The following is a 23,190-nucleotide window of genomic DNA, read 5'->3' on the forward strand; positions in this document are numbered from 1 at the left end:
CAAAATGACACGATCAACATGCTACGTCTATTAGTTTGGGTCTAGTCCATCACATGATTCTCCTAATGATGTGATCCCATTATCAAGTAACAACACTTGCCTATGGCTAGGAAACCTTGACCATCTTTGATCAACGAGCTAGTCAACTAGAGGCTTACTAGGGACAGTGTTTTGTCTATGTATCCATACAAGTATTGTGTTTCCAATCAATACAATTATAGTATGGACAATAAACGATTATCATGAACAAAGAAATATAATAATAACTAATTATTATTGCCTCTAGGGCATATTTCCAACATAAATAAGATTAAAAAATTGAAATGCCTTTATAAGAGATGAGTATTCGTCCGGAACCGTGATACGTCGAAAGAGATGGTCTAGTTTGCACACGAAATGCATCATATTTTTGTCGTAACCCTTCCAACTTTTTAGCACATGTCATGTGGGTGAAATGATGATATCATGTCAAGTTTCAGCCTTTTAAGAGTTCATTTGTAGCGCTTTTCAACTTAAGGGTCATTTAGGTCAAATAAATCATTTAATGCATGGAAAATAGGAAATGAGGAGAGAAAGGGTTGAAAATTTATGAGGTGGTTTTTTCATGCATTTAGTGATTTTTTTAGGTAAATGACCCTGAAATTAAAAAGCACTATAAATGAACTCTAAAAGGGTTGAAACTTGGCATGGTATCATCATTTTACACACATAACATGTACTAAAAATTTGAGAAGATTACGACAAAAACTGAATGCACTTCGTGTACAAACTTGATCATCTACTTGAGAGTATGAGGGTTTCAGACAAAAACTCATATGTTACACGGGCATTTTATTTTTGTTAACTTGTTTCAACTTCAGACTTTTTGTGCATTCAATATGCACAATTCCAAGCCACATCCTCAAATTTTAACAATTTCTAACTTCAGTTGCTATTTTCAATGCATTTAATGATTTTTAGGTAAATGACCCTGAAATTAAAAAGCACTACAAATGCACTCTAAAAAGATGGAAACTTGGCATGGTATCATACATCACAATGCTCTAGAAACTTTGCTCACATCATATTTAAATAGGGACATAAATAAAAATACTCGTCCAAGTTAGAGATCCCCAAGCAGTACATAATATATAATAGCTAGAAATAGACGGCGAACACTACTCGTCTGAATCAGAATATCCCCAAATTGATGATGATGGTGGTGCTTGATGTACGAGGTGACGCTGGCCATAGTTCATGATTTGAATCCTGCGGTACAACTCGTATGCAACGTACGCATCTTTTGTTGCATACTCAATGTTGATACCGTCAAGTGGGGTCGCCTCTCACTCTTCGTGGTGATCCGAGGGAAATTTGGTCTTCATATCAGCGTACTCGTCGTCGATCATGGCGACTTCCATATGATCCATTGAAGTCCTCATATGTTCAAGCCTGAATATGTCTTGGATATCAATGTGGCAGCCAGCTGGTATCTCAATACTGAAGGTGTGCCTCATCTTGAGTTTGTCATTCCTTATATCAACGCCAACAAAACGTATTGCCGCTACGAAGGAAGTCCATGAGTACTGGACAATGCTTTTCACTACTGCAATAGCAACAAATTAAAATGGAACAAATGTTACATACTGCTGCAAAATAAGTATATTTCAGCAGAACTATAATAATTAAGAATCATAACAAGTATATTTTTGCACAAGTATAATATGCAACTATAAAGAAAAATCGGTTCACTGCAACAAAAGAGGAATCAAAAGAAGCCCTAGATGTTGCTATCCTATGCAATTTTCATATATGAATCAAAAGAATAAATATATGCAACAAGGAAAATTCTTTCAATACAATTAAAGAGGAATAAATATTTCCCATAGGATCCAAATAGAACATATTGCTATCCTATGCAATTTTCATATCCCATGAATTGATCAAGAAATCCTAAATTAACTATGACATATATGTTCTGCCACGGTTTTGCCAATATGCAACAAGAAAAATTGTTTCACTACAATTAAAGAGAAATTGATCTTTAGATTCAAATGAAATATATTGCTATCCTATGCAATTTTCATAACCTTTGATAAAAAAAAAGCCTCAAAACTTACCTCGCCCATCAGAAGACCATGACATTTGTGTTCAAACAAAGTTGGATGACGGCAACAACTTCTTGATTGGCTGTGTACTCGAGATCAAGCCCCATGAACTTTTCTTTCTCCTCCACCACTTCAAGACATTCCCCAAAATAGGAAAGAAAGTGCGACACCATGGTGTTGTCGTTCGTGTAGACGACATTGAGTTTGGTCATGCCATGTGCGAGCACCTTTCTGAAGTAAGTGATTGAATCATCCATGGTGGAAGATATGGGGAAGAAGAGAGGAGAGAGCAGAGGAGACGAACAGAATGGCAGCGGTTACTCTAGCCCTCGCGGTCTGTACCACTTATCCTGTTTTTCATCGCTCGAAACGATGCGGGATGAGAACGGTTTGGACCTTAAGTCCCGGTTTGAGACACCAACCGGGACTAAAGGGTCTCGCACCAGGCGAACAGTTGCCACCACCCCTTTAGAGCAACTCCAATGGGGAGACCCATTTCGTCTGCCGCCGTCCGTTTGCGTCGGCGCAAACATAAAAGTCGGCCCAACGCGTCGACCCAAACGGACGCACATCCGCTTGGCGTCCGCCTAGCGACCCATTCCAGGCCCAGTTTTGGGCCGGATTTGCGTCGGCGCGGACACGAGACGGACACTCGCGCGCGCGCCTACTTCTCTCCCCGGGCCCGCCGGTCGATGGCTTCCACCGTCATTTCCCCATGTTTCCCCCCAAAAACCCTCCCGCCCCGCGCGCGCTCCTGCCCCACGCCTGCTCCCGCCACGCGCGCGCTCCCGCCCCACGCCTGCTCCCGCCCCGCGCCTGCCATGGACGGCGACCTCGACCTCGACCTCGACACCGCATCCGGCCTGGCCTCCCTCGCGTTCGACAAAGGCAAGCCTCGCGCCTCCCGAAAGACCGTCGTGCCGAAGCCGAAGAAGGTGCTGACGATCGAACAGCGGGCAAAGCAGTCGACCAAGACGAAGGACCAGAGGCACGCGGCGGGTGCAAGGGATGAAGCCATCGCGGCTGCCGCCGCGCAGCAGCAGGTCACCAACGCCCGCGTCGCGGCGGCAACGAGGGAGGCGCTCTGCATGTTGGGGTTAAACCCTAGCCAGCACGGCCTCGTCAACGCCGTCGTGGCCGCCGCGGTCAGCACCGGCTCATCCACCTTCCCTCGTGCGCTTCTGCCCGACTCGCCCCGCACGTCGTCCTGCAACCCTGTGCCTGGCTTCCACGTCTACCCGCAGGCCTCCCGCCTCTCGGGGGAGTGCTCGCCCGAGGTGAGCGTGGTCGCGCCTTCCACGCCCATGCCCACGATCATCGACCTCAACGCCACACCGGTGGCCGGTGGCTCGTCATCCGGAAGCATGAGGAAACGTGCAAGGCAGATGCCAGTCGACCAACTGCCAGGCGCGCGTAACCTGTTCGACGGAATGCCGGCCGCCGGCAACGACGACTACATGCAGAACATGATCTTCGAGGGTGGTGCGCAGACCGCTGGCTTTAATCCCGACAAGACACAAATCCAGGATGGCCGAGGCTACAACTAATATTAGGCCGCCTTCATGTGTGATCAGCTCGGCGTCGTCTTAGACCTGGACGACTTCCCTCTCGACCATGAGTTCCTGGAGGACTACGGGCTAGAGGAAGAGGACGAGTGCGACATCCAAGCGGAGCCTTTGTTTGAGGATGAGCTCGCCAACCAAGCGAACGGGACGGCGCCGAAGCGCAAGAGCAAGCGGACCAAGGCATACACGGCTACCGAGGACAAGCTTCTTTGCGAGTGTTGGAGAGACATTGGGCAAGACCCCAAGACGGGTGCCGAAAGAAAGCATTCATCCTTTTGGATTCGTGTGCGTCGTGAGTTTCACGAGCGCAGGAAGTTTCCGCCGTATTAAAAAGCAAGCAAGCACGGACGGGTGTCCATTTCGAAGCGTTGGAGGGTGATCCAACAAGAGTGCAACAAGTTTTGTGCCACTCTTGAGAGCGTCAAGGCCCGCCCCGTGAGCGGCATCGGTGTGCAAGACATGGTATGCTAGCAAGCCGCCCTCTTTTTGTGACATCATGTACATTATTTTGCATATCATTTTGTCAATATGCTTGCATGAAATACATTTGTAGGCATTTCAAGCGTTGGAGGCATTCAAGGCCCAACACAATGGCAAGTGCTTCAACCTCTCCCATTGCTTTAGGGTGATCAAAGACGAGGAGAAGTTCAAGGCACAATATGCCGGCCTGAAGTCACGTGGTGGGAAGCAAGCCGCGGAGGAGGTTGGGACGGCGAGAAGGCTCGGACGAGGGGGAAGATCAACTCCAAGAAGGAGGACAAGAGGGATGCGGCATCGATCGCCTTGATCGCAACCGTGGAGGGCATGATCACCAAAAAGGGCTCAAGGAAGGAGAAGCGCCGGCAAGAAAGAGAAGAGCAAATAAATGCCTTCTTGGAGCTCCAAAGGAGGAGGCTTGGCATGAAGGCGGAGAAGCAAGCACGGATGCTTGAGATGGAGGCAGAGAAGCAAGCCAAGATGCTAGAGATCGAGGCCGCCAACGCCAAGACCAATGCCAAAGAAGTGGCTCTTGCGAGCATGATGACCGGGGTGGAGATCATGAAGGTGGATCTCAACACGGTGTCGCCAAGGAAGAGGTCGTGGTTCAAGAAGATGCAGGCCAATATGCTCAACTTCGACAACGAGTGATCTATAGCGGTGAGCGCCATAATTTTTTGGATGCGAACAGGTGTGCTGGCATGACCACGGGGCCGCAATGGCGTTGTCAAACTCAACTTCCACCATTTTTTTGTGTGCTGGCATGTGTGCCGGTCGGCTGACGAGTGCGCCAGCATGACTGTGGTGCTATTTTTTGAGACCGGTATTGTATGCCAGCGCTGGCATGTTGCTGGCATGAAACATGGTCGATGACATGGTGCTGGCATGAAACATGGCCGCTGACATGATTGGCCGCGGGCCCTTTTTCTAAATATGTTGACTGCGGACATGAAATGGGTCGACGCGTTGGGCGCACTACCGACCAAAATCTAAAACAGGCCCCTAAACGGACAAAAAGCGGACAAATTCGTCGTCCGTTTGGATCGGCCCGTTGGAGTTGCTCTTAGAGCATCTCCAACAGCAGCGCAAAACAAGCGCCGCGCCCAAAAATATCCCTTTTTAGCGCGCGCGCGACGCGGCGGGATGCTCCAGCGGGCGCGCAAAAACCGCGCGCGCGCTAAAACAAGTTGGGCACGCTGTCCATAGCCTCATCCCGTGCTGGTAATTTGGAGCGCACACTTCCGCGCGCGGCAGACTCGAGCGCACACGCGAACTTTCTTTCTTTCTTCCTCCTTCGCACCGCGCGCGCCGGCGCCAGCGCCCCTGCCACTATGGACGCGCAGACCGGCACCCCGCTCACCCCGCTGTACAGCCGCGAGCCCCCCCCCCCCCCCCCGCCACCGCCGCCGCCGCCGCCGCTGCCAAAAACCCTAGCGCGGCGAGCGTTGGCGCCGCCACCGCCGGAGCTCCGCCGACCGTCGGCCTCGCGCGCAACCTCTTCTTGCCGCCGCGGATGACCATGCCGACGGGTGCCGTCGCGCCGGCGCCGTCCCGTGCCGCCGCGGTGGGGTCGAAGAAAGGAAAAAACATCCGGCAAGAAGAAGGCGGTGGACGGGATGCATGGATGCACCTCCGGCCGCCATGGGAGGCATGGGTGGCTTTTGAGCACCCTCCGACGCTATGGCCGCCATGGGAGGCATGAGTTTTGCTTCTCTCATGGGAGGCATGGGTGCACCTCCGGCCGCCATGGAAGGCATGGGTGCACCTCCGGCCGCCGTTGAAGATCTTGCCAACACCGTCGGAGCTTCACGTGATGCGGTGCGTGATGAGGTTAGGGAGGAAGATTCATCTACGGAGGCGGAAGAATCGTCTTCTTTAGATGAGGACGAAGACGAGGAAGATGATGAATGATGTGTCTTTCATTTATATGTCTTGAACTTGTTTGCATTTTGAACTTGGTTGGATGAACTTGTGGGCATGAACTTTTATGCATCTCAACTTGTTTGTGTCAAATTCACATGTTTTCATTTTTGCGCGCTGCTGGAGCTGCGCGCGCGCTGCATTTTAACGCTGCTGCTCGAGCCAGCACTGCGCGACGCGCCAAACCACCCGAAACGCGCGCGGCAAATAATTTTTGTGGGCGCGGCGCGAAGCGCGGCTGTTGGAGATGCTCTTAGTCCCGGTTCGTGGCTCAACCCAAGACTAAAGACCCTTAACGGACCGGGACAAAAGTCGTTTGGCCTCCAGTCGCTCGAACCAGGACTAATGAACACATTAGTTCGGGCTCAAAACCAAACCGAAACTAAAGAATCAAATCGAAAGACATGTTAGTAATCAAATTCTTTTAGAATAGGTAGTACAGGACAGTCCAATGTTTGCCTCCAGCGCATACATATGGATGGCACGCAATCTGTTGTTTTGTCAGTTCACAGTTGCTACTCCACGTACTAATCGATGTGTATTGTCGTTAATTCTCAGCAATGCGTCGCTGGTGATCTTATCATCACGCTATATTTTTTGTCTACTGCTGTGGAAAGATCGAGCTTACGGGTAAGGGCCAAAGTGAGCTGCATTCGTGGCCAGGTTCATTGCCGCCGCATACGACAACCGTGCTTGATGCTAATAATTCAGCGAAAATGCCTTTTGGAGCTGGGCTCCATGGCACCCTTTATTTAAAAACCTTAAAATTTATATTTTTACATTCCAAAAAACTGAAAAAATAGGGATATGCATGAAGCACATATGTGTGCAAACTTTTTAAAGAAAATACGTTGAAACGAGGCATGTGCAAATATTTATATATATATGGCTTTTCAACATATAATACTATTCATCTCAAAAGTTTATTAATTTGTTCTTTTTATACATATCTCATCTTATGGTATTTCATCCTGAAGTTTTGCGCACATATACATTTTATCCTTTTGTACTTGCATATTTGTTTTCAGATTATTTTTTTAAATCAAAATTTTGAATTTTGAAATTTTCAAAAACAAAAGGTGTCATGGAGTCCAAGCTCCAAAACGCCCTACTCATAATTCAACGACTTTATTAGCGAGGACGGGGTTAAACAAACTCTACTCCTTAGGCCAACTTCAAGCGACCCCATCCTGACCGGGTCCATTGGATAATTTGACAGAACAAGCCGGTTCAACGCACAAGAGCAAACGAATCAATGTCCGTTTTTGTTTCATTCCCGGCCTAACTTTGAGCCGTTTTTATGATCGAACAGATACGCGCAAACTGACGGGACGCGTGCCCTTGTCCTCCTCCTAGACCGTTCGTCGGGGACACGACCGCCTCATTTTCCCTTTATTTTGCCCAAAACTCTTCCGCGCCCCCTCTCTTCCTTCCAACCTTCATCATGGACGACGCCCCGATGAATTCCAACAGGCCGGTCATTGCCGCGCGCCCTGCGACGAAGAAGAAGGCTCCCAGGAAGCCGTGGTCGGAGCTCACGCCGGCGGAGCTCGCCAAGCTCGACGCCGATTCGACCAAGAGGAGGAACCAACGTACAAAAGACAAGGAGAACAAGGCCACTACGGACATTGTCACTGAGGCGGTCGCGTTGCGTGTCGCGCATCACTAGTCCGAGGTCGACAAGAAGGAGGCCATCGTTGCCAAGGCGCACGCCCTCCTCATGTTAGGATTGTGCCAACCCTCGCCGGCCATTCTGTCGGTCGCTGCCATGGCTGCGGCCAACACAAGCTCGTCGGTCATCCGTCCTCCGCAACACCGTTCTAACAGCTCATCTATCAAGCCCGATGCATACCGCGCGCCGCCGCTCCACAGCCATGACCAGACAAGGTTCTCCACATCCTCAGGCCGCATCGTGGTCGCTCTGGCCACGCCCGCGGACGTCATCGACCTTAACGTCACGCCGGGATACAGTGGCGACGACCAACCATCCGATGGGACACGAAGGAAGCAGCCCCGGTCGTTCCCCGTGGCGACCACGGCCCTCGTCGAGGCCCAACTTTGATCCCGATGCGACCCAAAGCCAGGACGACCGAGGCCACTATGAAGACACTCCATTCGGCAGCGATGATGAAGATAAGGACGACCATGGCAATTCGTCATGTATCCTTTATTTCCGTTGTGTAGGCATTTCAATCTTTGAAAGCCTTCAAGGCCCGACACAAGAACAAGCCATTTACTTTCACGCATTGTTGATCGCTCATCAAAGATTGCCCCAAGTTCAAAGACTAATATGCCGCTCATAAGAAGAAAGGAGGAAAGGCAGTCCTGGCTGACGAGGGAGACTTGCTCAAGAGGCCGAGGGGGGAGATAAGCTCAAAGGCCGATGAGAAGCGCGATGTGGCTTCTTTAGCCTTGCAAGGTACACTAAAGAACATGATGAGCCAAAGGAAGTGAGGGAAGAGAGGAGAAGCAAAGGAAAGGATGAGCAAATGAAGATTTACCTAGATCTTCAAACGAAAAAGTTTGAAATGGAAGAGGACGTGAAGAGGAGAAAGCTTGACATCGAAGAAGCCGCTAAACTCAAGAAGCTTGAGATGGATGCCACCAATGCCGAGACCAAAGCAAGAGAGGTGGCATCCGCCTTCATGAGCATCGACAAGAACAACATGTCATCATAGAGGAAGGATTGGTTCGCGAACATGCAGAGGGATATGTTCGCGAACTAGGCGAGACCTCTGACGCGATCATTGTCCATTTTGAAGGTTGGCTGGTGTGTCGGCCGTTGGCTTTGTTGCCGGCACCAAAAACTTGTCCATTTTGAAGACTTGCTCGTGTGTCGACCGACTTTCTTGCCAGCACAAAAAACTTGTCCATTTCAAAGGCTGGCTAGTGTGGCTATGTTGCGAGTGTAAAACATGGTGCGACCATTTTGTAGGGCGCTGGCTTTGTTGTTGACCGGCATGAACTGTAGAGAACGTGGCCGCTCGCGTTGAACAACTTTTGGTGTTTTTATATTTTGCATGCACAACGGACAACGGACGAGATGCGATCGAAATGCGGCCCCACGTTAAGCGCACAGCTGACGCATCCATAAATCTGGACGGATATGATCCAATTATCACCTCAAACCAATGAAAAGCAGACGAGACGGGCATTCTTTTGAGATCATCCGTTGAAGTTGGACCGAAATCACTGTTTTGACCTTCAACATAGAAACGACGAGTTAGATAGCTTTTCTGGCCTTGACTATTGCCTGGCCGAGCACGCGTACGTAGGCTTAGAACGTCGAGCTAGATCCCGTTTCTAAAAACATCACTGGCTGATATCTAGCTCAGCGTTTTTATGTTGAATAGTAACGCCACGATTATATTGTCGTCAAAAAGGACAAATCATGAAATACTTTCGTATTAAATTTAATTTGTGACAAAGATGGTTGAAAAGGAGAAATTAGTGATTTCGTCCTTGAAGCTGGCCTTAGCCGTTGGCAGCGAGCAGTGACTGTGAATGGTGAGTGACACTGCCCACTACCAGTGGGGAGCAGGATGCAAGATCAAAAGGGTCTCCCGTTTGGATTTTTGCGATCAATCAATCATCGAGGCATGATTCCTCGCGTAGGTTTATACGGAGTAGTTCATTGAACTTGGACGGCTCTCTCTGCTTTAGCTCTCTCGTGAAAGCGTACCATTATAGTGTTACGTCTTTGGGAAGAACACGAAACAATGATCTCATGAACAGACGTGGCTACGCGGCGCAGGGACGCTCAGTGGACTGCTCGAGCCCATTGCCAACACCACTCGCTTCCCGGCAAAACCTACGTTGGGTCACCAACCGCTAGGTCAGTCGGTCGTGGTGTCGTGCTCGATCCCTCTCGTTTCTCCTAATGCACGTGCACCACCGGGCTATACGACGGCCTCTACGACGCATGGGTGCCGCTCAGCTCCACCTTCCTGATGTGGTGCAACTTTGTCCCGCGCCGAACGGCCTCCCTCGAGTCTCGAGGGTGTGCACAAGTCCAGAGCCGCACAAGTCCATCCACCTAGCCAGTGGCGAATCTAGGATTTTAGATTAGGGTATACCGGTTAAAAAAAAATCCACAGGATACCAAGTACTTCCTCTGTCCTAAATTTTTTGTTTTAGATTTGTCTAGATATGAATGTATGTAGTCACATTTTAGTATCAAGATACATCTATTTTAAAATAAATTTAAGACAAGAATTTTGGGACGGAGGGAGTAGCATATAAAGCAAAATGCAGTATCCTTCTTAATACTATACTCAAGCCAATCATGATTGTACATCCAACAATAATTGAGTTGGCGATCTTTATCGAAAATCTTTCTTTTTAAAAAATCATGTGCAAAAGGTTTGGACGTAGCTTTAATAATATATGCTCTTCGAATTGCATCTTGATCATTAAGAGAATAACTTAGAATGGGATGTCTTTCACCTGGATCATGTGAAAGGCGATTGATGTCATAAACTAGTGGCAATGAAGACGGTTGTGGCGATGGCGGTGTCAGTGGCATAGGATTTACAATTTCCTCAATTACTCTCTCATGAGTCTCCTCTTTCATCACAAGTTCAACCGGATCTGGGGAATGATTAGAAGTAGCAGCATCCACCCCTGCCTTCTTCTTTGCTGCATGCCTTTGAAAAAGAGATGCAATGTCTTCCCCGGTTCTCTTCATAACTGCATAAATATTACAAAAATAGAATGCTAAATAATTAAATAAATTATGCTTGCACAATTGAATTTTTCACATGCGATTATGGAACACTCACATGATACACAGTTTGGTACTGGGGCAAATCCTCAATCTTTTCGATGATTATTGAACGCCAAGATCGCCGAGATCGCACCAAGATCAATAGTCCTGCGACCGTGTGGCTGAGAACCTGTAATATCTATTGCAACAGCAGCAGTTCGCCTTGTGGATCGCGAGTGGAAACCCACGACGTGATTGCGAGTGGAAACCCACGAGATATCTACCTTAACTGATCAATCCACAATCAAGCGCAACAGGCGGCCAATAATCCTGCGTGTACTGATTATTAAACGTCAAGATGGCAAGATCGCCGAGATCGTGCCAAGATCGTCGGCCGTGGCAAACATCAGGAGGAGGAGGCCGTGGCGACTGGCTGCCGTGTGGGGATCGCTGAACGTCAGGAGGAGGAGGCCATGACGATCGTATGGGGATCGCTGAGGACAAGGCGCGCGAGGATGAGAGGACTCGAGCCCTCGATCCAATTGGCCTCGGACTCGGCTCCCCTCTCCAATCGCTACCATGGGCCGCGTGGGCGTGGCCAGTGGCCGCATGGGCTTGATCCAAGTATTTTTTTTATTATATAAATACGTATATATAATGTAAACTTGTCCGAATTTCAGGGTATGCCGGAGCATACCTGACATACCCTGTAGCTCCGCCCGTGCGCCTAGCGCCTCATATTCGAATAATTCAAGAAAATCCGAGGGCAAACTCGAATTTCCAGATACCCAGATTATTGGGTTCTTAAAAAATTGGCTATATTTCAGGTCTCATCTTACATAACTCAAAAATTTAAAACCCCGAATTACCCAACCCGATTTTTTCGCATATCCCGAATCGCCTGTCCGACCGCTGTGTCCTGAGCCGTCCGATCGCGCCACGCCACAACCCCACCACAGGATCGACGGCCGGTCCCCGGGGTAAAAAAAGCCCCCCCGCATCGCGGCCGTTCCTTTCCAGAAGCTTCGTGGTGGCGTGTCGACACCCGACAGCGACGGCCAACGGGCAACCCCTCTCCCGTCTTCCCGTCACCGCATCCACCAAAAAACACAAAACAAAACAGGAGGCCGAGAAACCCCGGGAAAAAAGAGCGCGCCGCCCGCCGTATACCGGAGAAGAAAAAGAAAAGGAAAAAGAGAAACGCGCGCAGTCCCTTCCCTAGGACGTCGCCGTGCTCACGTGCGCAGCCCCCCCGCCCGCCACGCGCCGCCCTCGTGAGCCCCCCGTCCTCATCCCCTCCTCCCCTCGCCGCCTATTAGACCCCCGGCCTCGCTGCCTCCACAGCCAGCCGCCAGTTCTCAGCTGCGGCAGCCGAAGCTCGATTTTCATCCCCCGGAGAACAGAACAGATAGGTCGCCTCCAGCCGGTGGCGGCGCCGCCGCCGCTTCGCTTCTCGGCTTGCTCGGGCTGGGTGAGTGGAGCTCGCGTCCCTTTCTCCCGTGCAATTTATCCCTGCTGCTTGCGCTTAGGATTCGTTGCATCCTCCTGTTTGGTGCCGGGGGGGCGGGATCGTACCCGGAAACTTGGATCTTTGCTGGTCCTGCTTCGAATCCCCGAGCTTCCGCTCGGCGCTTCCGTCGGTTTTCTTGTGGTCACATGCGCGCGAAAGCTACTTCGATCGATCCCGGGCATGGCTGGTGCTTGTTTTCTCTTTCTTGGACAATATTCCTCGGATCCTGATGTTTGCACCGGGTCCCTGTCTCCGAGGCTGGCCCGGTTAGCATTTCGTCCCCGAAGATTCGAGCTAATCTCTCCATTGATTCCTCTGGATTAGCTGATTAATGGCGATTATTCTGGATTGGTCGATTAGCTTCTGGGAGCGTCGGAGCATCTTATGCTTCTGCTTAGTTGTTCTGGTTTATTAATGGTTAGCGTTGCTGAGCACGCCTCTGGTGGTCTATACTATACAAGTAGAGAAGATCCAAGTAGAAGGGGCCGGAAGCTCTGACACCTTCAAGCGGAAGGGGCGGTGCCCCGCGCTTGCTTGCCGTTTCCTTCCAGTTTTGGCTTAGTGCGTTCCACGGCTGCAGACCTCCAAAGCTCGTTTTGAGGAGGTCTGCGTTATGCAAAGTTCCACGGCCTCGGAATTCCTGCGCAAGTTCCTCGCAAAATATGTTTGATCTTAGGTGATCTCGTAAGGAGAGATAGGGTTGTTGAAACAGAGGTACTGACCCTAAGGCCATCCATAGCAGTTTCTCTTACGCCACCTCTAGCTGACTTTTGGCTTCCTTGTGAACGTTCTGATTGACTTGGAGAGATTAGTGCAGTGCAGTGGTCATTGCTTCTTTGAAGAATTCTTCTCTCGAAGGCGCATCTAAATGCGTGACATTTTGTATTACAAGGAACTCTGCTGCGGAAGAGAGCTCCATTAGCATAAGCCAACCAAAAAAATTAAAGCACGGGGCAAGGAAACAAAACAAAGCAAAAGCAGAAAAGAGAATAAGTACAGGGCAAGAAAACAAAACAAAGGAAAGAGACAAGGGTGGGACTACTTATCGAGGCAATAGCGTCTAGGTTCTCGATTATTGCTCCATTTCTCTGTTTGTGATCACTACCTAATTTTGCGGCTATTTATCTTCAGTTCAGTAGATGTGACGTGTTTAAATAAAAGTAGTAAGAACCCTACCTTGATCAAGTAATTGCTAGATCTCGGTGAGGTCTTCTGACAGCGACATTCCAGTATGGTTTAACGCATTCCTGGGAGGTTACTTGAATGCGTTTACGTTTTTGTAGCAGATACTTATTACCAGGATCTAACCTATTGACTCTGTTTATATAAGTTTGCTAACAGCTGCTCTACCGAGTGCAGGTTTCTCGGTGAAAATGGTCAATGCACAGATGGTGAGTGGGTACTTAGACAATTCGTTCAATGCACTCATGGTTTCTGGTGGCGTTGAGAGTGGACAGACACAGAATGGTGGCACAGACACTACCTTGTCAGGCTGGAAGGACCTTCCCATGGAGCTTCTTCTGAGGATCATATCAGTAGCTGGTGATGACAGGATGGTTATTGTAGCCTGCGGTGTTTGCACCGGGTGGCGTGATGCACTAGGTTGGGGAGCCACAAGTCTCTCCTTCTCGTGGTGAGTGATCTTCAGTTCTGCATTTCTCTTGTATGTGAAGATGACCAATATAAGATTCTTCAGTTTACAAGATGGTTCAAAATTTTGGTTATAATTATGAAATATCACTTGTAGGCTGTAGCATAGCTATCACTTGGTTCGTATTTTAGATCCTTTATTTATCTTGTTATTCAATCATATGATGTATGTTGGAAGTTCACTGCAAATATCAAACATTTCTTAGTCAATTACTTTGGTTCTTCCACCTTGATTCTAGAAAGAACAAAAAACAAAAAATGCTGTGGAAGTTGAGCTTTTTAGTCATACAATCATGAAAACTGCTCAATCGGAGGATATATTTGCCCCAAGAAATGGTTCTATGTAAATAAATGGTTTGTTCCGGGCTGCATGTGCATCTCAGAGGAATGGTTGTTGATTGGCCAAAGTGTCATTTTCAGGTGCCAGGACCACATGAATGAGTTGGTGATATCACTCGCCCACAAATTTCCAAAGCTTCAAGTCCTTTCTCTAAGGCAAATCAAGCCTCAGCTTGAAGACGATGCAGTGGAGGCTGTAGCAAATTCTTGTCATGATTTGCGCGAGTTGGATCTGAGCAGAAGCTTCAGGCTCAGTGATCGGTCCTTGTATGCTCTGGCACATGGGTGCCCTCACCTTACAAGGCTGAACATCAGCGGATGTTCCAATTTCAGTGATGCTGCTTTGATCTACCTCACTAGTCAATGCAAGAACCTGAAATGCTTGAATCTGTGCGGGTGTGTGCGGGCAGCAACCGACAGAGCGTTGCAGGTACTAAAGCTGCGACAACATGCTTTGCGTGAACCTTTATTTAATCTCTATTATCTTGGTGCAGGCCATAGCCTGCAACTGTAGTCAGCTGCAATCTTTGAACCTTGGCTGGTGTGATACTGTCACTGACGGGGGAGTTACTAGCCTGGCATCAGGTTGTCCTGAACTTAGGGCCGTCGACTTGTGTGGCTGTGTTCTTATAACAGGTAATTTATTTGGGTACTACCACTTTGTTTCTCTGCTAGATAGTTTAAACTTTTTAGTTAAGATCAGAGTGCTGACAGACACAAGCGATATCAGAACTAGTCCTGGCTTCCTCCCAAGTTTATGCTTTGCAATTATATTGCATTTAGGACAAGGCATTTGCAAGTTGCTTTATTATTTATCGGAGTGCACAATCTCAAACATTACATGACACACACCTTGGATTTTTTTTAAACTATAATGTGCAGTCATCCTAGTTTTGTTGAGTTTCTTCTGCGTCCTTTCATCCTTATACACTATTCTCTGAGGTGCAACCTTCCTACTTCTCCAAGATCAAGTTTATCTCGGTGGTTGATGCTGTTCGCTGTATATGGCATTGTTATCTAGGTTCAGCATCGTAGATAGTTACTTCAGTGTGTCGCCTGAAGTCTGACTTCTTTACATTTCTCCACCTGCAGATGAGAGTGTGGTTGCTCTTGCAAACGGATGCCCTCACCTGCGTTCCCTGGGGCTGTACTACTGCCAGAACATCACCGACCGGGCCATGTACTCGCTGGCCGAGAAGAGCCGCATCAGGAGCAAGGGCATGAGCTGGGACACGGCGAAGAACAGCCGCAGCTGCAGCCGCGACGACAAGGATGGCCTCGCCAGCCTGAACATCAGCCAGTGCACGGCGCTGACGCCCCCCGCCGTGCAGGCGGTGTGCGACTCGTTCCCGGCGCTCCACACGTGCCCGGATAGGCACTCCCTCATCATCAGCGGCTGCCTGAGCCTCACCGCCGTGCACTGCGCGTGCGCCCACCACCGGCACCGCGCCGGGGCCGGGAGAGCCATCCTGTCTAACCATGCCTACTGAGGTCTCTCCCTGTGTGGATCATGGCACGGCCATGAGGTCCCGGTGTGGCGGAGTTTGTATCGTGTTGTATCACCGAACGTGAGATGGAACCGAGGGCACGGTGGAAGCCTGTGTGTCTCTACTTGTGGTTACCCCAGGACATTAACAATATCTGAGCTCTCTGAAGAATATGTGAGCCTTGCTTGTGCAATGTGCCTGTCAGGGATTGTTAGAAGAAAGCCACGGTATTTATTAAGCTAGTAAGATAATTAGAGGGGAATGAGACTGGTAAGCAAAATCGCAACGTCCCCCCGCGTCGGGCGTCGCCTGATCTTTCTTCCCGGACGACTCCCTCCGTCACGGTTTGCTCGATTTTTTTCTTCCTCTTTTTTTGAATTCTTTTCTTCCACGGTATTCCCTATGCAACCTTAGGCACGTGGGTATGGCTGGATGCATGCGTGGGTGCGGTCTCGAAACGTCGCGATGTTTCCACCCGCGTCGGTCAATAATTACCCTTATCTTCCTTCTTGAAACATCGCGATGTTTCCACTTACGTCGGTCAATAATTACCCTTATCTTCCTTGCTTACCGCTCTCTCCCCGCTTCCCCACTCACACCGCCGGCGGTGACGGCGGCGAGACAATTTGGCAACCACAGGAGCAAGCGTAGACCTCCACCGGAGCGAATCGCCATGGCGGTAAGACCTCGTCCTTTTTGTACATTCAGTCCTTTCGACTCGGGCTAGATTATCCTTTCTGACTCGAGCAAGATTAGATTAGAGCAGTCAATTGAAGAGTTAGGGAGGGGATTGAACACATCCGAGGTGAAGGATTGCCATCAATCGATTCCGCATCGACGACTACTAGGGTTCATAGGTAATCTTTCGACTACATCAGGGTGGGGATTGGGGGTTTCTTGTCTAGCCGCGGCGTCCCTGGAGTCGCGTCGGGCGGCGCGCGGAGGGGGGGAGGGTAGTCATCTTCTCTTCTTCCTCGTCTTCTTCGTCCTCCTCATCTTCGTCAACAATGATGGGTCTTGCACAGACGCCTACCGTCGGCACCCTGACCACCATCTTGCCCGTTGTCCAGGAGTTGGAGTTGGAACAGAGAAGTAGTTAAACAGAAAGGTGGAAGAGGAGAGGTGGTCAAACAGAGGGGGTTAGTGAGGTGGGTCAAACGATAGACCGATATGAATGAATGCTAACCATTCAACTACGTGTTGTCTATAATGCAGATAGACAAGGACAAAGAGGTGGTGCCATCATTGGGGAAGGCAGGGAGTTTGTGCCTCCATTGGTCGAAGAGCCAGTGCAAGATCACCTGAGCCCCAAGCGGAGGAACTATGGCCACTACCATCACGAGTCAGGTCCAAACCACTTCTGCAAGGTTATCCTTGCTCCAAAGCTGGAGAATCTGCCATTGCCCCTAAACTTCACGAAGCACTTCCCCGCCATCCCTGCAGAGTTCAAGCTGAAGACGAATATCGTCTACGCATGGAGGGTGACGGTGAGGTTGATGAACGGCAGGGTCACTCTAGATCAGGGTTGTGACACCTTCGTGGTCGTTCACCATATCATGATCGGGTACATGCTGACGTTCAAGCAGCTGACCCCCGACACCATGAAGGTGATTGTCTTCGACGGCGAGGGTCTTGCACAGACGCCTACCGTCGGCACCCTGACCACCATCTTGCCCGTTGTCCAGGAGTTGGAGTTGGAACAGAGAAGTGGTTAAACAGAAAGGTGGAAGAGGAGAGGTGGTCAAACAGAGGGGGTTAGTGAGGTGGGTCAAACGATAGGCCGATATGAATGAATGCTAACCATTCAACTACGCGTTGTTTATAATGCAGATGGACAAGGACAAAGAGGTGGTGCAATCATTGGGGAAGGGCAGGGAGGTTGTGCCTCCATTGGTCGAAGAGCCAGTGCAAGATCACCTAAGCCCCAAGCGGAGGAACTGTGGCCACTACCATCAGGAGTCAGGTCCAAACCACTTCTGCAAGGTTATCCTTGCTCCAAAGCTGGAGAGTCTGCCATTGCCCCTAAACTTCATGAAGCACTTCCCCGCCATCCCTGCAGAGTTCAAGCTGAAGACGAATACCGTGTGCCCATGGAGGGTGACGATGAGGTTGATGAACGGCAAGGTCACCCTTGATCAGGGTTGTGACACCTTCGTAGCCGTTCACCATATCATGATCGGGTACATGCTGACGTTCAAGCTGCTGACCCCCGACACCATGAAGGTGATTGTCTTCGACGGCGAGGGTCTTGCACAGACGCCTACCGTCGGCACCCTGACCACCATCTTGCCCGCTGTCCAGGAGTTGGAGTTGGAACAGAGAAGTGGTTAAACAGAAAGGTGGAAGAGGAGAGGTGGTCAAACGGAGGAGGTTAGTGAGGTGGGTCAAACGATAGGCCGATATGAATGAATGCTAACCATTCAACTACGTGTTTTTTATAATGCAGATGGACAAGGACAAAGAGGTGGTGCCATCATTGGGGAAGGGCAGGGAGGTTGTGCCTCCATTGGTCGAAGAGCCAGTGCAAGATCACCTAAGCCCCAAGCGGAGGAACTGTGGCCACTACCATCAGGAGTCAGGTCCAAACCACTTCTGCAAGGTTATCCTTGCTCCAAAGCTGGAGAGTCTGCCATTGCCCCTAAACTTCACGAAGCACTTCCCCGCCATCCCTGCAGAGTTCAAGCTGAAGACGAATACCATCTGCGCATGGAGGGTGACAGTGAGGTTGATGAACGGCAGGGTCACCCTTGATCAGGGTTGTGACACCTTCGTAGCCGTTCACCATATCATGATCGGGTACATGCTGACGTTCAAGCTGCTCATCCCCGACACCATGAAGGGGATTGTCTTCGACGGCGAGGGTCTTGCACACACGCCTACCGTCGGCACCCTGACCACCATCTTGCCCGCTGTTCAGGAGTTGGAGTTGGAACAGAGAAGTGGTTAAACAGAAAGGTGGAAGAGGAGAGGTGGTCAAACAGAGGGGGTTAGTGAGGTGGGTCAAACGATAGGCCGATATGAATGAATGCTAACCATTCAACTACGTGTTGTTTATAATGCAGATGGACAAGGACAAAGAGGTGGTGCCATCATTGGGGAAGGGCAGGGAGGTTGCGCCTCCATTGGTCGAAGAGCCAGTGCAAGATCACCTAAGCCCCAAGCGGAGGAACTGTGGCCACTACCATCAGGAGTCAGGTCCAAACCACTTCTGCAAGGTTATCCTTGCTCCAAAGCTGGAGAGTCTGCCATTGCCCCTAAACTTCACGAAGCACTTCCCCGCCATCCCTGCAGAGTTCAAGCTGAAGACGAATACCATCTGCGCATGGAGGGTGACAGTGAGGTTGATGAACGGCAGGGTCACCCTTGATCAGGGTTGTGACACCTTCGTAGCCGTTCACCATATCATGATCGGGTACATGCTGACGTTCAAGCTGCTGACCCCCGACACCATGAAGGTGATTGTCTTCGACGGCGAGGGTGTGGAGGTGGTCACCAAGTGCAAGGAGCACGACAATGCCTCCGTCGCGATCGCCTGAGCTGTTGTTAAGACCTGAGTTTCATTTAAAACTTATCTTGCTATATTGGTTTAAAACTTGTTCTGCGTGGTTAAGACTTATATTTGTTCTTAAGATCGTTGTGTTGTTACTACTTTACTTGTTAGTAGTTCATGTGTTGCTACTTGTTTACTTGTTAGTAGTTCATGTGTGCCTTTGATAACCTCATCGCATCGAGAAGGAGGTTATCACACTACTGTCCTGGATGTAACCAAACAACGTGCATTTATGTGAGCACATATAATGTAAGCAACCAAACGCGGTGCGTAGAGACGTCGCTATGATGCAGTGAGAAAACATGTAGGCAATTAATCAACATGCAGATGTCGATTTTTTTGCATGTACCACATCCGTTACGGTTTAGAAGACACGGTTAAATTTACGTGCATTTCACAATAGACAAGGTTTAAGGCGCATTGCATTTGCTCCTAGCATCTAATTAGTACTTCATTGTACTACTTCTATATGCATGCGTAGTGTGAATGCTATTTTCTAACTCATTTCACATTCAATCAATAACCACCTAGGTTCTAGAGAATCTCATGCACGTCTTCTAAACCGTGACGGATGGAGTATATGCTCAACCAGGTTCAATTAGGATAAATATGCAAATGAGCAAAAAAGCGATGTAGACAATCAAACACGCCCTTCAAGTCTATTCCCAGCAGCCATAGCTGTGATGAAGATACGAGAGGTGGTTCTTGTTCGAGCTCGAATTGGTACTTTGGTAATAAGTTCTTCCCGTGAATAGTCGGTTGTGGATAGGTCTGCAAACGAGTCGAGTTCGAGCGAGTTGCACTTGGCTCGACTCAGTTCATATTAAAATTCAAGCAAGCTCAAACTGAGTGAAGCTCAAGATCGAGCCGTAAAACATGACTCGTGCTCAGCTTGTAACGATCTCGAGTTACTTTCGAGCTAAATGAGACCATAAAAGAAATGTTTACTTCGGCTTACAGTACGCCGAATCACATGCACCATATCCAAAAGTATTTTACACATGAATAGTGTAACCATAACTCGGATCTTAAGAAAGAACCGTAGACGTATCCAGATATCTTTCAATGTGAAAATGGAAAAAGGGCTTACTTTAATCGATTCTACAACCATCACTTCATTCTTCGAAGAGCTCATCTTGCACAAATGTTGGTCTTCCTGGAAGAAAGATAGAAAAACCAAGGAGCGTATGCTTGGGAATACTGCCCAAAAGGAACAGGATATTAATGCACACCCGATCATATACCGTAATAAGGCCTAAATTTCTTCTACACTTAATTAAACTTCCATGTTTGATAGTAAATAAAATTTAGAAAAATCATGGACAACATATATGGTAATAAATTATTCTATTCCCATTTAATATATAACATGATGATGTTAAGCCGAGCTATCGATCTAAAATCGAGCGAGCTAGTATTGGCTCAAGATCGACTCGTTTCTTGATCGAGCTACCCATATTGTTCATACTCAGCTCGTTTCTTTTCGAGTCGATCTCGAGTCGAGTTAAAAGACGAGTCGATCTCGAACGGCTCACGAGCCTCGAGCTTTCCTGGCAGCCCTAGTTGTGGAGCTGAAATCAGGGGGTCAGGTTTGATTAGACGAAAGGAGCCTGTAAATGTAATTAGCCTGTAAACGTCCGTAGCATTTTTGCACCTTAATACTGCGTTGCACGAGTCAATCAGGCCTCAACTCAACCATCATTAACACAGACTTCACTGGACAGTGGACACCACAGTAATGATGATCATGTATCGCTATCAACTGATCTTCATGGCGTCCATGATGTTCTTGCCGTCGAGCTTGCTGGAGACGACGAGCTTCACGTACTCCTCGACGCTGACACTCCTGTACCGCGGCTCCTCGTCTCCGACCACCTCCTCCAGCGGCCCGTACATGGTGCCGAACTTCCCGCTGTGGAACGTCGCGATGGACATCCGCTCCTCGCGCGCGTTGACCACCGCCCTGTGCTCCACGCTCCTGTACCTCCCGTTGGTCGACACCTCGACCACGTCGCCGACGTTGACGACGAGGGCGCCGGGGAGCGGCGCGACCGGGACCCAGCCGCCTTTCCTCCTGATCTGCAGCCCGGGGACCTGGCTCACCTGCAGCAGCAGCGTCAGCCCGACGGCGTCCGAGTGCGGCGACAGGCCCAGCACGCTGTCCACGTGCGCCTCCGGGCATGGCGGGTAGTAGTTCATCCTCACTGCCTGCGCCGCGGCGAGCCTCGTCATGCTCGCGTGGTCCTTCACGCCCAGGTTCTCCGCCATGGCTCCCAGCAGCTCGCCCGCCACCCTTTGCACCTCCGTACAGTACTTCTCCAAGCAATTCCTGCCACAGCAAACAAATCAAATCAACCGGGAGCTCGTGCTAATCACGAGACGGTGGCTACCTTTCATGGCTACGTGCGGAAGCTTGACGATGACATGATACTGGCTTACTTGAACGTGGAAGGTTTGGACGGCCAGAGGCGGAGGTCGCGGTAGCTGGGCGGCTGCGTGAGGAGGAAGAACATGTCCGCCCAGTCGAGCGTCTGCTCCTCCGAGACGACGAACGCCTGGCCGTACCCCTCGATCTCGCCGGGCTCCTGCGCGAGGGCCGCCTTCTCCGCCAGCGGGAGCGCGAAGAAGCCCATGACGCTCCTCTTCATCTCCTCCAGGGTCTCCTCGGGTATCCCGTGGTTCACCACCTGGAAGAACCCCCAGTCCTCGCAGGCCGACCGCAGCCTGGCGGCCTCCTCGTCCCGCCCGCCGGCGAGGCCGTCCTCGTCCGGACCGAGGAGCCGGCGAAGGTCGACGACGGGGACGTGCTCCTGTTCTTCGCCGGCAGGGGCGTCGGGGCGCAGGTCGACCGTGTTGGGCTGAGCCCGCACGTAGCGGCGGAGTAGAGTCGGCGTGACCGCGAGCTCATCGGGGCGGCCGGCGAGGTCCTGCACGTTGGGCACGGGCAGCGAGCCGCCGAGGTTCCGTGGCTTGGGGTCGTCCATCATCTTCAGGTGGATAGATTCTTGTGCTTGCTCGCTGCTCACCTCGTCACTGATTTATCTTGCAGTTGCAGGTGAAATTAAGGCGGCCGGCCGGCCGGCAAGTTTGGTCTTGTCCGGAGTACTGTGCTCGTGGCGCTCGCCACGTTGAAGAAGGAGACGAGATCCACCAACAAAACTGCTACCTACGTAGATTGCCGTAGTTTAATTGAGCTGTTGTGCAAATGCATGCCAACACAAAAGTCTGAGATACCGACGCGGCAGCTACTGCCGCTTTGTTTGCTTGTAAAGAGGAGAAGGAAATCACACCACGGCCGCCCGCGTGCTACAAGCTTTGCGCCGTCTAGAAGGAACTGGTGCAGTGCCGCTCTCGGCCGTCATATTCCTCGTGCCAGCTCCTATCGTATGCTGCTCAATGCTCCCTTCATCCAAAAATACTTATCAAAAAAATTTATAAATATATTTAAGAATAAAATACATATATTTAGATGTATTCATTCCTTCTTCGGACGGCGGAATGACCTAGTAACAACAACTAAATGTAAGAAAAGAGAGAGAAAACTGATCTTTTCATAATGAACATTATTTTTTATTTACTTATTCGAACACAATACTAAAAGCATCTTCAGCATGCGCGCTTTGACCGGCGTCCAAAAAACTTATATACAGCGTCCGGTTAACTTTTTTTATGACGCCGACCAACGCGGCTACAGCGCTCGCAACATATTTAGCGCGCGTGCGGTGCTTCAACAACCGCTGCAAATTTAGCGCGTGTGCGGTGCTCTAACACCCAAAACTTGTCCAACATGCATATAGTTCATGGTTGTCGTATAGATAAAAACATATAGATAATATAGTACATATAGATAAAACTATTTCAACACATAGATATTAAAACTAGTATATATAGATATAAAAC

The 23,190-nt window shown here is 49.7% G+C and overlaps 2 protein-coding genes across 2 annotated transcripts; one reads left to right on the forward strand and one right to left on the reverse strand.

Moving 5' to 3' along the window:
* The first annotated feature begins 12,038 nt into the window (after window positions 1-12,038).
* Window positions 12,039-15,933, forward strand: LOC123445130 (F-box protein SKP2A-like). The gene is made up of 5 exons (XM_045122070.1): window positions 12,039-12,225; window positions 13,624-13,897; window positions 14,335-14,683; window positions 14,748-14,889; window positions 15,346-15,933. Exons 2-5 carry the CDS (start codon window positions 13,638-13,640, stop codon window positions 15,741-15,743), a joined length of 1,149 nt encoding a protein of 382 aa, XP_044978005.1. The 5' UTR covers window positions 12,039-12,225; window positions 13,624-13,637; the 3' UTR covers window positions 15,744-15,933.
* Window positions 15,934-20,912: 4,979 nt separating this feature from the next.
* LOC123440632 (S-norcoclaurine synthase 1-like) lies at window positions 20,913-22,546 on the reverse strand. The gene is made up of 2 exons (XM_045117196.1): window positions 21,730-22,546; window positions 20,913-21,619 (listed from the first exon to the last, which is right to left on the reverse strand). Exons 1-2 carry the CDS (start codon window positions 22,275-22,277, stop codon window positions 21,049-21,051), a joined length of 1,119 nt encoding a protein of 372 aa, XP_044973131.1. The 5' UTR covers window positions 22,278-22,546; the 3' UTR covers window positions 20,913-21,048.
* Between the last annotated feature and the right edge of the window lie 644 nt (window positions 22,547-23,190).

This window comes from Hordeum vulgare, chromosome 3H, assembly GCF_904849725.1.
Source record: "Hordeum vulgare subsp. vulgare chromosome 3H, MorexV3_pseudomolecules_assembly, whole genome shotgun sequence".
NCBI lineage: Eukaryota > Viridiplantae > Streptophyta > Magnoliopsida > Poales > Poaceae > Hordeum > Hordeum vulgare.